The sequence below is a fragment of the Lissotriton vulgaris genome, chromosome 3_1, assembly GCF_964263255.1.
Source record: "Lissotriton vulgaris chromosome 3_1, aLisVul1.2, whole genome shotgun sequence".
Taxonomy (NCBI): Eukaryota; Metazoa; Chordata; class Amphibia; order Caudata; family Salamandridae; genus Lissotriton; species Lissotriton vulgaris.
In genome coordinates this window covers 1,149,010,319-1,149,024,327 of record NC_141689.1, presented here as the reverse complement: position 1 = coordinate 1,149,024,327, position 14,009 = coordinate 1,149,010,319, and the positions used below count along the sequence as shown (strand labels likewise).

Sequence of the window (14,009 nt, the reverse complement as noted above, 5' to 3'; positions counted from 1 at the left end):
CATGATAGCACCACATTGAAATGCATTTTAGTGATTGTCTCCTTTTGAGGGTCAGGAAAAGGAGACCTTCTAAGGGGGATACCAGATTTTAGTTACAATATAAATCATTTGTTGATGGTATCATACTAATGTTAGGAATTGTGGTGTGTTCTAAGGTGATTTTACCCTGTGGAAAAGCTTTCTTCTGGGATTTTATGAGTCATGTTTGAGAGAAAACTGTTTTTTCATGATTTTTCCATGGAGGTTATGGAAGGTGCTCCAGAAGGTAACATGATAGCATATTTTGAATAAAATCCCACTATCTTTCTCAGCCATGTTAAAAGGAAGCCTGACATCCTCAGTAAATCATGCACCTCCAACAGGAGCAGCCTGTCAGTTGATTCCCGTGTGTTCAACTGCAGCCTCTCAGAGTGTTCTAAAGACTAACTACTTGTGTTTCTTTTAACAAACATATGGCATACCTGAAACCATGTTGATTGAATCAAACTGGTAAAACGGAAAACATTTAATTTAGAAAGGAACAAAATGAGGGGGTTCAGTTTGTAATAGAAATTATGGTTAGTGATGTAAAAAGAAAAATGTGTACACATTTTAAGTGAGTTCACAAATATCTTCCTCTCTTATTTCATTTAAACATTCTGACATGCAGACTGAAACATGTACTTTCCACACTGGCAGCAGATTGCCAGTTAACTCCCTGGTGATCAGCAGCTTTACTACAGTTTTCTAATGAGCATCTAGAGTGCTACCACTCTGAATTTATGACAAAAGTATGTTTTTTGGTTCTTTTTGTAGTTTTATATTGCACAGACTTGACCCTTGGTTATAGGAGTGTTCTACAAGAGAATCAGTTACATTACACAAGGGCACATTCATTTTGTTTTTAGGCTCAGGGAGATTAAGTTCTTTGCCCTGAATCACAGGGTGTCGAGCTGACGTCGAAAATCAAACCTGGTTACCCAGTTGCAAAGTCTGTGGCTCTTGCCATATCGTCACATCCTCTCCCTTAAGTGTAGCATATAATTAAGTGATCAACTGGATAAAAAACATGAAGATAACAAATTATTTAAAAGTTTTTTGTGGCTATTTGAAAACTCAGGTAAAAATGTCCTCATGTTTTTGTTTGGAGGACTAACCATCATTTCTATGGGAATGAGATACTGTCACACAGGAAGGTGCAGATAAAACAAGTTGATCACGCTGTGAAGGCGGGAGGGGCAGTAGCGGCACAACTGGCCATGGAGGGCAGGGGAAAGGGGGCAGGGCCAACAAACTGACCATGCAGCACAGGCAAGAGAGGCTGCAGAAATATAAAAGACCATTGAGGCAGAAGGAAGAGGCAGTGGGAGTAAAAATAAACATGCCAACAGACCCGATTCAGGCAGGACACTCCTGATGTTTTTAAGCTCTAAAGGGCTTTATTTTATGTGTCTCCTGCCTAAAATCTATTTTTTTCAATGTTAGTCAATGAGGAAAATTAGTTTCCGAGGTTTTATTTTCAAAGTCTCCCTATTATCAAGTTTAAAATGTTGGCAAGTAAGGTACATTGGATCACGGAGGGCAGGAAGAATGGAGCCAGGACGTAGCCTTAGATAAGATAAGGCAGGAGGGAGATGGGTAGGGGGACCAAACTGACCTTACAGGGAAGGTGTCAGGGGTTGCAGCAGCACAATACACTACGCAGGACGGAAGTGCAGCACAACGGACCATGGAAAGCAATAGGGAGGGGACAGGGCCATGTACATGTACAACAGAGAGCAGAGGGGAAAGAGGCAAGGGCAGCAAGCTGATCATACTGGACAGAGAGGAAGGACAGTTGGAGCATAACAGACCATGAAGGCAGGAGGGAGGGGGCAGGGGCATGACAGCAGACCAGACAAGGTAGGAGGGAGGGGATAGGGATCTACACATGGAAAACGGAGGGCAGGGGGCAGGGCAGGAGCCGCAAGCTGACCATGGAGGACAGGTAGGATGAGAACTACAATCACAACACGCCATGGAAGACAACAGTGAGACTACAACGGCATACACACAGACAATGGAAATATTGTGGGAGGGGGTCAGGTGCAGCAAGATAACCACACAGGGCAGGTTGGAGGGGCTGTGGCATTACAGAAGACCATGCATGGCAAGCAGGAGAGTTATTGGCAGCACAACAGCCATTGTGGGCGAGAGAGGGGCAGGGGCATTCGCAAACGACCAAGGAGGACAGAAGGAAGGGGTAGGGGCTGGGCACAGACAAAGGATGGCAGGGGAAGGGGCTTCACAACAGAGCACGCAGGGTAGACAAGAGGAGCAGTTGTCCACAACAGCGCAAGGAGGGCAGGAGGGAGTAGAAGCAAAAGGGACCATGGAGGACAGAAGGGAGTGGATAGGTGCATTGAACTTGGACAGGCAGTGTGGAGGTGGCAGGGACAGGCAGCAGCTATCTGACCATGCAAGGCAAGTGGGAGGGGAAGGAGGAATGGCAGATCAACAGAACACTCACAGTAGATAGTATGGTGGCATGTCCATGCAATATAATTGGCAGAAAGGAGGGAGCAGGGCATGCACACAGACAACGTAGGGCAGGTGGAAGGAGAATAGCAGCATTGAGCCAAGCACAAAGGCTAATCAGGAGGGCAATGATGGAGCATATACTTGGGCAACGGAGGGCAGGAGCAGTGGGCTGGAACATAAATCTAAATGGAGGGCAGTGGCAGCACATCACACCCTGCAGGGCAGGAGGGAGGGCGCTGGTGTATATACTTGGACAACAGAAAGTTGGAAGGACGCTGGTGACGGAGCGGTTCCATCACCAGCATGCGCCCGCCGCATTTTCGCCCCACCCCCTTAGCACTGCGGCGGAATAGCCGCCGCAGTGAAGGGGTTAATTAAGTGATTCTGCAATAGATGTCCCTTTCTTGGTCTTTTAGTTTAACATATTATTCACTCTTGTACATTTTTTCTCCCAAACCCACGCATCCTAGCATTTTTCCTCTATGGTTTCTGTAGTTCTGGCATCTAGTATTTATCATGTCACACAGGAGTATTGCTTCCAACAGTTTTTAAAAGTTAGAAAACTGCCCTAAGATTCTACGTGAGTGCTAATGATGGCTACTCAAAGACAGTAATGATGCCCACACAGTGCAGTGTTCTCCCTTGACTTGGGGTTTACTGTACCTGCAGCTGTGGTGGAAGAAGGCCAGCGTTGCTGAGGCTCAGGGCCAGGAGTAACTATGAGACAAAAAAAGAGAAAACAATGAAAGGCTGTGCGATGACGGACAATTTAATTGATTCTGTAAATCATGGTGATTTGAAATTTGGCTGAATTAAAACTGCTAAAAGAACTGTTTTTCGAGCAAGATCCAGTTAGTGCTGCCACTGATAAATATTGTATACTTCTAAGGACTTCTCTTAGGGATACTCGTGCCTTTCCCGGGGCAAGGAAAATTGCAGGAACTTACATGTTTTAGATCAAAGCCAGTTTGTTTTTGATAATTTTTTCAAAATGCATTTAGAGAGGTTCAGAGAGTACTTTACTGATGCTTTGCCAAGGGTTTCTTCTATTCATAATTTAGACCATTTCAATCGCAAAATAATGGGCATCAAACATAGTGAATGGAGTGCTGGAAGGAGGATTGAGAAGAAGGGAAAAAACATTTTAATTAGTAGACAACCTTAACCGAATGTTTGTGTTGTTGGAAACAACATGATTAAAACCTAGCAAAGGATGAAAGGTTGCAAGGGCTAATGTTCCCCAAAGGTGTGTATAGCAGATTAGGATGAGATAAAGACAAGGTGGACATGTCTGCTAATCATAACCAATGCTTTACTGGGATATTTCCTGATGAGATGCTACAATGTGGCCTGGCTTTACTGCAACTAAGTAGTATGTATCCTAGGTCCGTATTTTTGTTTAAAATGTGTTCTGGTCAAGAGCTACAACCTCCAAACAGATATTAGATATTGTGTGTGTACTGCAGAGATAAGAGTTGCACTACACCTATTTTGTGAGTCTTGCATTAGGACATTTTAAAGGCCTGCTTTTGGGCTCAAGTGCAGCCCAGACCGAATTCGAGTATGTGTAGCTTGAGTGTCAGACCATGTGGCTGTATCTTGCCTACCTGTTCTTCTGACAGGAGAAACAATCAACTCGGTTTAGGCATGAAAGGCAGGAACCAAGCTAAATTCTCTGTTCTGCAGTGTTGTGACACACAGCTCACTTTACTGTTTGCACTTTACATAAATGGCCCTGTGACATTTTAAAATACCAATGATGATGCAAGATTTCAAAAATCATAATGTGAAGACACAATGAAATGAATTAAATGAAATGAATGAAATGAAAATATACTTGGTATAGCGCATGGCTACCCTAAGGCATCCCAGCGCTTTGACCCACAAATAAGCTGAAAGTGCACCTTGAACACCTTAGATGCAGTAACTCATGAAACTGAGACAAGTGTAGTAGAAGCACCATAAATGCATGCTTTGCTTTAAAATGCAAGATGAAGAATATATATATATATGAAACAATACTAATACATATAAACGAGTTGCATTCATGAAGTTACTTATGAAAATGTTGTTTATCAGCATTTACCGATGAAATATTGTGCCAAGTGGCCTAGAGTTTTTATTGCCTTCCATTATAATGCATCATGTAGAAGAGTTGGTGCAAAACTGTGAAAATACTAGATATGAACTTGAAACTTATACTGATAATACCAGTGGTTCCATAGTTTAATAAAAACAGTTTTTCGTTACGTGGACCGAGACATTTTTATGCTCATGTGCAAGTTGAGAACAATTGTTGTAGTAGGCTATTTTTAACAATAGTTATTTTCTTGTGATAATACTTAGTGGATTTTCTACTTTATTCCCTATATAATATGATTTTATCGCAGTATATTCGATATTGAATTAGAGTTTATTTCATTTAAAAATTATATGCAAACGTAAGGCCTTTTCAAGCATGTTTATTCTCAAATGCTGACCTATTTTTTGGCTTAGTACAATGGTTCTTTTGCAGCTGTTAAATGTTGTTTTATTTGTTCCGTACATCTGAAATATTTGACATTCCTAAAAGATTCTTTATGTGTATGATGGTAAAATCTTCCTGTGGGAACCAGAATTTTAGCTGCCATCATACACGGAGACAATCTAATATTTCCAATGTTGTTAGGCTTTGAGTACTTTAAATTTTTGGTTTCCCATGGCCACCATTGGAAACCATCTCACAATTGCTAGTGTCCAAGGTGGCATTATGTGAATCTGAGTACATGGAAATCGCACAACAGTGGTGCGATGCAGCATCACTAGGAACCTTAACAGAGACTTTATAAAAGAAGAAACCCCAAGGAGGGGCTACGCCATACTTTCTCTTTTTCCCATGCGAGAGGATCGTTTGCCTTTTGTTGATTTTCGAGAACCATCTCTTTTGCACTTAGACTGCCTCTGCTGAATGCTACAGTCGGTATCTAATGGACTGAGACCTTCCTTTGCAGAACCAATTTCATTTTCTTATATTCACTTTTTGTCTTATGATAATGGACTCGCCTTTAATGGACTTTAAACCCGAACCCTTTCCCCTTTTTTAATGATTTTGAGCTGTTAGAAAGGTGACCACCCTTCTGCTCTAAGTGGTAGTAGGACTCCGTAAAACTGCAAATTGATGTATTCAAAAACTATCCTTTGAAGCTTGACCTAAATGTGTGACATTCTACTACAAGCTGTGATATTCTTACCTGGATTACTTAAAAGACTGCTCATGAATTTTGAATCTTTAATACAATAACAGTATTAATGTAATATATAGCGGAGCCTCCTATTGAGTCTTGCTTATTTTTTCATTGAAACTGTGCTATTTTACTAATGATTTAAGTGCATTGTAGGAAAAATCTGAGATCTTTTACTGAACATCAAGTGCTGCTTCTTTCATTCTGTGTGGCCATAGCAGAACTTTTGTTCTGCATAATTCAAGTCTGACTTAAAATCCCAGGAGATTGGGCCTTCCTGTTGCAATTCTTTCTTTCTATAGCATGGTGTTAAGAGTGGTGTACTTAAACTTGATATTAAATTTGTGAGTTAGCTCTCAATTTATAGTCCTCATTGAACAGCTAAGGTGATGTTTTGGTCACCCTAATTTCCATCCCTCCTTTCAGCTGAGAAAGATTCATCAGTGGTAAATGAAAATCCTGCAGATTGCCTAATCCTAAAGGGCCTAGAACAGGTAGAGTAGTCAGGAGAGAAAGAATTTTGTTGCCACACTTATGCTGCAACAACACAATATTGACCTTGGACTGTTTTTATCAAGCTATGGAATTCTGGCACAAATTCCTAAGGGAGGTTTAAGCATCCAAAATGCCAAGCACATGCCACAAATTTGAACTTTGTCTTCATCATAAACGTTTTTATGGCCATTCCCCTTTTTGGAACCATGTGTAACTTTATTCCTAGGAAGGTTGAATTAAGTTTGTTTAGAAGGGTGGGCAAAACACAACAATATTTTAAGGGTATGTAAGAGAACGGGGTTTTGCCATTTCGAAATGTTCTATTTTTTTTAGGTGCGGTAAAAAAGAAAATAAAGTTGCATGCACTAATGCATATGTTTAAAATGTGTGTCTGTCTGTGAACAGATGGCAGAAATAGAGGCTGCGTGAGGGAGTATTGCTGGAAATGTTTTAATACATTTTCAACAAACTTCTTAGCAATTTAGTGAATCCCCTAAAAGTCAGACATTTTGGGAATCATATCAAAAGATCTGTGTGAATCAGACAATGAAACATTTGTTTTGAAATTTTGCCTACAAACCTCATTGCTGGCACTTGCAGAAAATATGCGTCGAGGTAAAATCTGGAAATATAGTTAATTGAAAATTAGCTGGAGATACTGCAATACCTTTTAGAAATATATGTTTATATCAAGGTTAAAGAAAAAACTCAATTTATTCTACTTCACTTACCGGAATGGAACAGGAGGTGCCGATAAGGCAGAAGAGCAGAGCTGCAATCTTCATTTTTTTAATAGAGAAATTTCCTGAAAAATACAAAAAGAATCATGTTTTAGATTAACTTTACTTTTAACTTGCTAATCTGGCACATGTGAAATACAAACAGGCCCTGAAGCAATTGGTTTTTGTCCTAATTATCACGAATAAATATAGCCTTTACTGATGACTTGTTGCTGATTGCAGGGTCGGCACATTAGTCAACAAAACTATCTCACTAGCAGGATACCCAGGTGTCTGTCCTCCTTAAAGTGAAAACATAAATCCCACAATACATTCTGTTCAAGGAAGTCCCATAGATAGGGTGACCAGACGTCCTGATTTTCGGTGGATTGGCCTGACACATTTCTTCATTTTGAATAAATGTCCCGGTTTTGGCGACAAAGGTTCGGTAATTGCAATTGTAAGGAGAATTGAAAGGCATGATCTCCTTACATAGGCGCTTCAGAAGAATTAAAAAATTAAGCATTGTATTTAGTTTTCGTCAGGCAGCACAGGAGGAGTTTGGCTGCATGCTTCCTGCGGAGGGGAGACAGGGCAGGCGGCATAGGGTGGATATATCCATATATATCCAGACACATATATTGTGTGCACACACTCTTAAAAGTCTACCCTGTGTAGGTATATATAGGTACATATTTTCAAGGTCAGTTATAGAAGTGGGACTAAAGGCTTTAGTCCTATTTTTATTTCTGTCATGTCCAGGTTTTTGGTCCTCAATTTGCAGACATAGTTCTTTTCAACACACTGATTTCTAACTATGCTTGCAAGAGCCAGCGGATGACCTTTGAATTATTCGTGAAGAATTTAGATAGACCTGTCCAAAAAAAGTTACAATTCCTTCTATACGTTGCCTCTGACGTTTGCAGATTTTTTCTCATTTTTTGGAGGATTGACAGGTATCATCAAAAGTGCCCTTGGAACAAAGACAATTTAAGGGATGGGCAAAGTGAGCACTGGCACAGGGCCCCATCATTAGGGGAGTGGGTGGGAGGGGTGATAGAGCTGGCTCTGTTCTACAGACAGTCCTGATGACTTTGAATGATTGTGGAGAAGTGTGGCTCACTGGTTAGAGGAGGCAGACCTGGAAGCAGAGGTCAGCCTGGGACCAGGGTTCAATTCCCGGCTTGGAGGGGTCTTGAGTCCTAAAATGTCCATGGACTCGACAATTCTCGCTCCGGTGCCTACTCGATTCACGGGTTCACACTCTGCGACTCTGGGCAATAGCTTGCTTAATCTCCACAACGGCCCCTCGCGGCAGGATGCCTGGCTTTCACCTTGCGGATACCCTGCCGGGGTTATCTCACAGGGGAATATCAGAACGGGTTCCCTAAGCAAGCGCTTAGAAACCGCTTGGTGATTTGCGCTATATAAATTCCTATACATTTACATTTACCCATATGGCCTAGTAAAATATGTGCCCCTTTCACGCAGAACTCTGCATGAAAGGGGCCTTCTATTGGTGTTGCTGTGGGTATTCCCACAGCAACACAGAATCTGAAGCATTCCCAGATTTACAAGGAATCGTAAACCTGGGAATGTGTGAGATTCTAAAGCCACCCTAGGGGTGGCATTAGGGAGGTGCAACAAGGACAAATATCCTTATTTCTCCTAGTTTTTTCTTCTTTCTATGTCTGGTGCATTCTGCAGCACACATGGAAGGAGGATATCCCCTCCATAGATTGATTTTGTGTGGAAAGGTATCCCTGAGTTGGCGCTCGGCTGTTTTCTTAGCGCCGATGCAGGGGTCAGTAGAGGAGTACACTGTATTCTTGTAAATATGGCACATTCCTGCACTTTTACTAGGATGCAGCGTGGCACTGCAAAATTGCTTGCGGTAATTGACTGCACCATTCTACTGTAAATGAGGCCCGTTGTGTTTATGGATCTTACTACCATGCGACAGCCATTAAAAAAGTTTTTTAGAAACAGGATGTCACCTATGAAATATGGTAACATTTGGAGCAGTGTGTCTGTGGGCTGTCAGTTCTCAGGCCAAAGGGGGTACTAAAGAGGTGTGTTGGGTCTTGAATGAAAAGCTGTTCCGAACAGGGATGCCCCAAAATACTCTTGACCCAGGGTCCCCAAAATCCTTAAATTCTCAATGCCTTGAAAATATCCACATTTTTATAGATTAAGGGAGTACTCTTACTGCTATTCATTAACATGTTCCACTAGCTAGAAAATCAGCATGATTTAGCGCCCAACTACGAGTGTATTGGAGTTGTGATGATATAATTTTGCAGTACCAGCTATCAGTACTGGACCATCTTTAATTCTGCGATGGGGTATTAAAGGTCCATTCAAAGGTGGACCCTGAGAAAAGAGGAATGCCTGTGGAACTCAGTTTTGCTGCACCAATTTCCATGGGTTCACCCTATTTCCCACCCAGAGATTGTGGCTATTTTGTAAAGAAAAAATATCCAGAGAAAAAGATTGGAGATGCAGTGTTTTCGCATTACGTTTAATATCAAGGAGCCTGGTAACTCCCTTTACCAGATGCACTGAGATTACCAGGTCACTTGCATTTATGCTCTAAATAGGGTGAAAACGTGCACATTTAAATGTTTCCTGATTTTTCGTTTGCATAAAAAATACTTTCTCTTGTTGAGAAACTCCTACCCCCTTCCTTCCAAAATGTGACAGGGAGTAGTTATCGTCTCTTTCCCCGTCTGGAAAGACAGTTACTCCTGGCTTTGATTAAAACAAATTTCCTGCATTTGCAGGTTGGGAAAGTAAGTTAAAAAACGGTTGTGAAAAATCTGTATAATTATGGGTGTTGACTGTACTTCCAATGGCAAACTACCATCTCCACTGGAAGAATTTCGAAGTTCTCAAAGGCAATTCGAGCTTTGAGAATTCCAAGAAATCAGATTTTGTTATTCATAATGTGGACTACCAATTCACAAATTGCTTTTTACACACCTCAATTATACTTATTATTGCACCTGGTGGTTTGGTATTTTTGAACCAAAAACCACCAACATCAGTCATCAGGAGGTTGTTCTCCACTATGGCCCTCTTACAAGTTGCGCTATGCAGGGATGACGAGTTTACCGGGGCTCGAGAAACATATTTCATGCGGTAATTGCGCAAGTGCACCATGTTATTGTGATTTTTTGTTTCTGGAATGAGGAATAACCATGTAGATCTGGGTGTACTCTGCTCTTTTCTGCCAGGTTATTCCTGATTCTAGGGACTTTTTTGGCTACTACTTACCACCTGCTTTAAGCAGTGCTAAACTTGAGCCAGGGGTTGCCGGGGAGGAGGGACACAACACTTATTTTTGGGGACCAGCACTTAATTTTTCATATCAGATATTTACAGAGTGCAAGAAAGGGATTACACACAGATCAGAAAGACAAACAAAAACAAAGGCAGAAAACCAGTCACAAACAGAAGCGCGGAACCTGCAAGTGTGGTCAAAATAGACAGGTAGTGTCTAGTAGTTAACTAAAGACTACAGCCTTGGTAGTTGGTGCTCTGAGGTTTAATTGTACCAGCCTCTGGTTTCTGAGCAGAGCTTTGGGCACAGAACTCTTTTTTTCACACATCAAGCAAGTGGTAGATCGGCATGGGGGGATTGGCAAATGAAGGTCACAGGATGGGGCTGAGGGTGGAGTGGGTGTTAGGTCAGGGCAGGCTGAGGGGATGTGGAGGTAGAATTCCATGCTCCCCCTGTGATGTAAGTCTGCACCAGGCAACTTGTAACACACAATTTTGTTTCCATGGCAAAACTCTTCCATAAAATATGCACCAAGACCTACATTACGAAAAAGGCAAATGTTGGTAGCAATTGGTGGGTAGAAGGCATATCCTGCCCCTAAGGCACACTAGCTCCTGAGTTCCTACACTTCATCTCACAGGAGAGTTAAGGATGCCAAGACTCAGAAGGTGTACTACAATGTCTTTATCTGATCCATGGTCCAGTCACCATGTCTTTGGTAGTAAGCAATAGACCCCTTTCCCTGGGGTGCACTCTCTCCTTGGGGGACAGGAACCTTGGGTTCCTCTTAGACCCTTCGCAAATGTCCATCTGGGAGTACACATGTTCCTCAAAGTGTGACTGATATTGTACATGTGTAATTGGACAAGTGCCAGGCAGCCATCATTCATGTCTTCCACTCGCTAGAACAGAAGGGACGTAAGGAGGTTTGAAATATCAGATACCAACCTGGACAAAGAAAGGCTTGCTTTGCTGCACACTGTAAAAGCAATTAAGATTATTTACAGCAATGCGTTTTATTGGAGCATTTGAAGTGGATGAAAGGGATTCACAATTCCAACTTTTAAGTCCACATTCAGTTGGGGATTGGATGCAACTAGAATCGGTGTGATTTGTATTCTATTTTTTACACAGCATTTAGAACTGGCTTCCAGCACAAGATTGTGCAATCCAAAACAATTAAATAAATTAATAAACACATAAATAAATAAATAAATAAGAGTTAGGCCGCAAAGGCCCTGTGAGTTATTGTTGTCTAGAGACTGTCTATTATAAGTTCTGTAGATGGACATGGCACTGTGGACTTCATTTGGTTCCTAATGCACAAGAGTCACCTTCACATTGCATTACATTGAATTCACAAGTGCCAGCCTCACTCTTAGGGCCAAACTCACAAATAATGCAGCACACCTACGCATCACAGAGTTCGTTCGTCCCACTATTTGTGAAGAAATCTGCATTTTTCAAGATTTGCAAAAAAGTCTTAAAAATCTCTGCAAGTCTTACATTTCCAAGCATGTCCCTAAGCGCCTTCACTAACCTTTAGTGACTGTCTACAGAACTGTAGTGGAAAACTACATTTGCACGATTAACTTATTTTGCCTTTTGGGCATAATTTCCCATAGGGAGTAAATCCTTCCAGTTTACCTCAGAAAAATTTGGAGGTTTGCATCACATTCACTGACTGAACCCTTTCCCAGTTTCAAAGCTAAGTGTGTAAATATGGTATGAGAGGTCACTGGTAATATTTGTGGGTTCCTTAAAGTTATGGAGGTTTTCCATCCTTTGTTATGGCTACGACCTTTGGATCATACATGACATTACCATTTAAATGCACCAGAAAATTACATTAACATGAAATTTTTCAGCATTTGTAAGGAGACTTTAACAGTTGAGAAGTTCTGCAAATCCAGATTCTGTACACCAGGATTCTAGAAGTCTGACTGAAACACAACTTTTTTAGGTTTCCCAGTCCACTTACAACTACAAAGTTAGCTCTGGATGTTACTCACTGTGAAGATGGAAACGGTTGATGAAGAAAAACACATCAACAGTGAAGGAGGAAAACAAAGTTTTCCAATTAGTTTCTTAATTGCCATAAATAACACTTATCTCAACACATTGTAGGAGCTGATGTTGCATTAGTCAAATTTAATGCAAACATTGAGATTAAAATGTTTCGTTGTGATCCTACACACACACACACATGCGCACGCACTCACACACCCACACACCCATATTGTAGAAACAGCACTTTTTCCGGTATGGTAATCCTCCTGGAATCACCAAAAACTGTGAGCATCAGTAATTGCTGAATACAAAATTTTAAAGAAATTCTAAATTATATTCGCTGGAAAAATGTGTGTTTCTTCTCAAATTTCTACAGTTAATTCCCCAGTACCAGGCGGTTTCTGGAGACATATTTTGCCATTCTTGAAAAAGCGAATTTGCCCCGGGAAACCATGAGGCAATTCTGCATGAAGTGTCCTGCTTTGCTTGCAATGTCGATTTTGGCGGGAGATTCCTCCTCTGCCCAAACTGGTATTACAAACCAACCCATAATCCCGATGCTGCTTGCTTCTTCTGCGTCACACAGGCCAGGCAGGATAGCACGGCGCCGCCTCAGACAGTGTGGTGCCAGCATGGGTGGTTGTGCAATCACCATTAGTAATGACAGGCCTTTCTGCATTTGGCCTAAGTGCTAATCAAAAGATTGCACCTGTCTAAAAAGCTAACATGCCATGCGCATCGCGCATCTGAGTATCTTTGGACAGCAACGTTGCAGCCCACCAGCTGGCATGGGTCAAGGGGCGGGGCTTCATAGAAGGGCTGTGAAAAGTTAGCTATGTGTTTTTATAAAATATTACTTTGTCGAAAAACAAAGATTTAAAATTGTCTAATTTATTCATTAACCGGTAAATCATTGCAGCTGGCATTATTAATATACCACTTATAACTAGATCCTAAACAAACACATACACTGACTTTTATCACTGGACTTTTATAATAGTTCGACCTGTTTCGTAGGAGGACCATGTTTCATACAAAATACCAAAAACACAATATCTTCTAAAGATCACAACCACCGTTTTGTAGGACTCTGCATACAGTGCGCCATTATAACATACTCCATGGTACTACATGTTTCAATTTGGGGCAGATGAAAGACCGAGTCTGCCTGGTTGGACTCGAAGCTGCCAAGTGCAAGCCATCTAGGAACTTGAACAACTAACGTTTTTTTTCAAATATTTCTGTCCATTAACACTGGTTCTGAATTTCCTAACCTTTCATTGATGAAAGGCTGAGATGGGTGACATCAGCGACCCTCAAGACAACCATGTAACTTCCTTAGTAAATGCATGAACTAGCAATGGCCTAGGAGACTTGCATTTCTTGATTTCTTGATAGCTACACATGACAAAAAATTGCAAATGAACCAGATAAAAGTGGGCAAAAATCGCACACTGTAGGTAAATCTGCCTTTAAACAGTATTTTAATGCCATACCTCAGGTAAGTCTTCACAGCAGCAGAAGCAGATGAAAAAACACGTTGTCAAGCGTTGGTTCCTGCTGACCTGCAGACTCTTTCACTGTCATTTAAACCCTGAGCCAAACAGCCAACAGCCAATCACCGCTCAGTACCCTGTGACTCACTAAGTGTTAAATAATTATTAAGATAACGGCACCTTCCGTAATCACTGTGGTCTTAAGTGGAATCTCGCGCATCAGCATTATTATTAAACTGTGGTGTCGACATTGCCTCTGTAATATGTACCTGCGCGTGTTTTGTAA

The 14,009-nt window shown here is 41.4% G+C and overlaps 1 protein-coding gene across 2 annotated transcripts in view; it reads right to left on the bottom strand.

Annotated features, from left to right (window-relative positions):
• Positions 1–13,780, bottom strand: part of ODAM (odontogenic, ameloblast associated) — a 39,431-nt gene extending 25,651 nt beyond the window's left edge. For both annotated transcript variants that reach the window (XM_086963143.1, XM_086963144.1), the window contains exons 1-4: positions 13,724–13,780; positions 6,947–7,020; positions 6,796–6,837; positions 3,163–3,216 (exon numbers count right to left, since the gene is read on the bottom strand). In XM_086963143.1, the coding sequence (XP_086819269.1) occupies positions 3,163–3,216; positions 6,796–6,837; positions 6,947–7,000 (150 nt within the window). In that variant the 5' untranslated portion in view covers positions 7,001–7,020; positions 13,724–13,780. The remainder of the gene's footprint in view (positions 1–3,162; positions 3,217–6,795; positions 6,838–6,946; positions 7,021–13,723) is intronic.
• Positions 13,781–14,009: the final 229 nt, after the last annotated feature.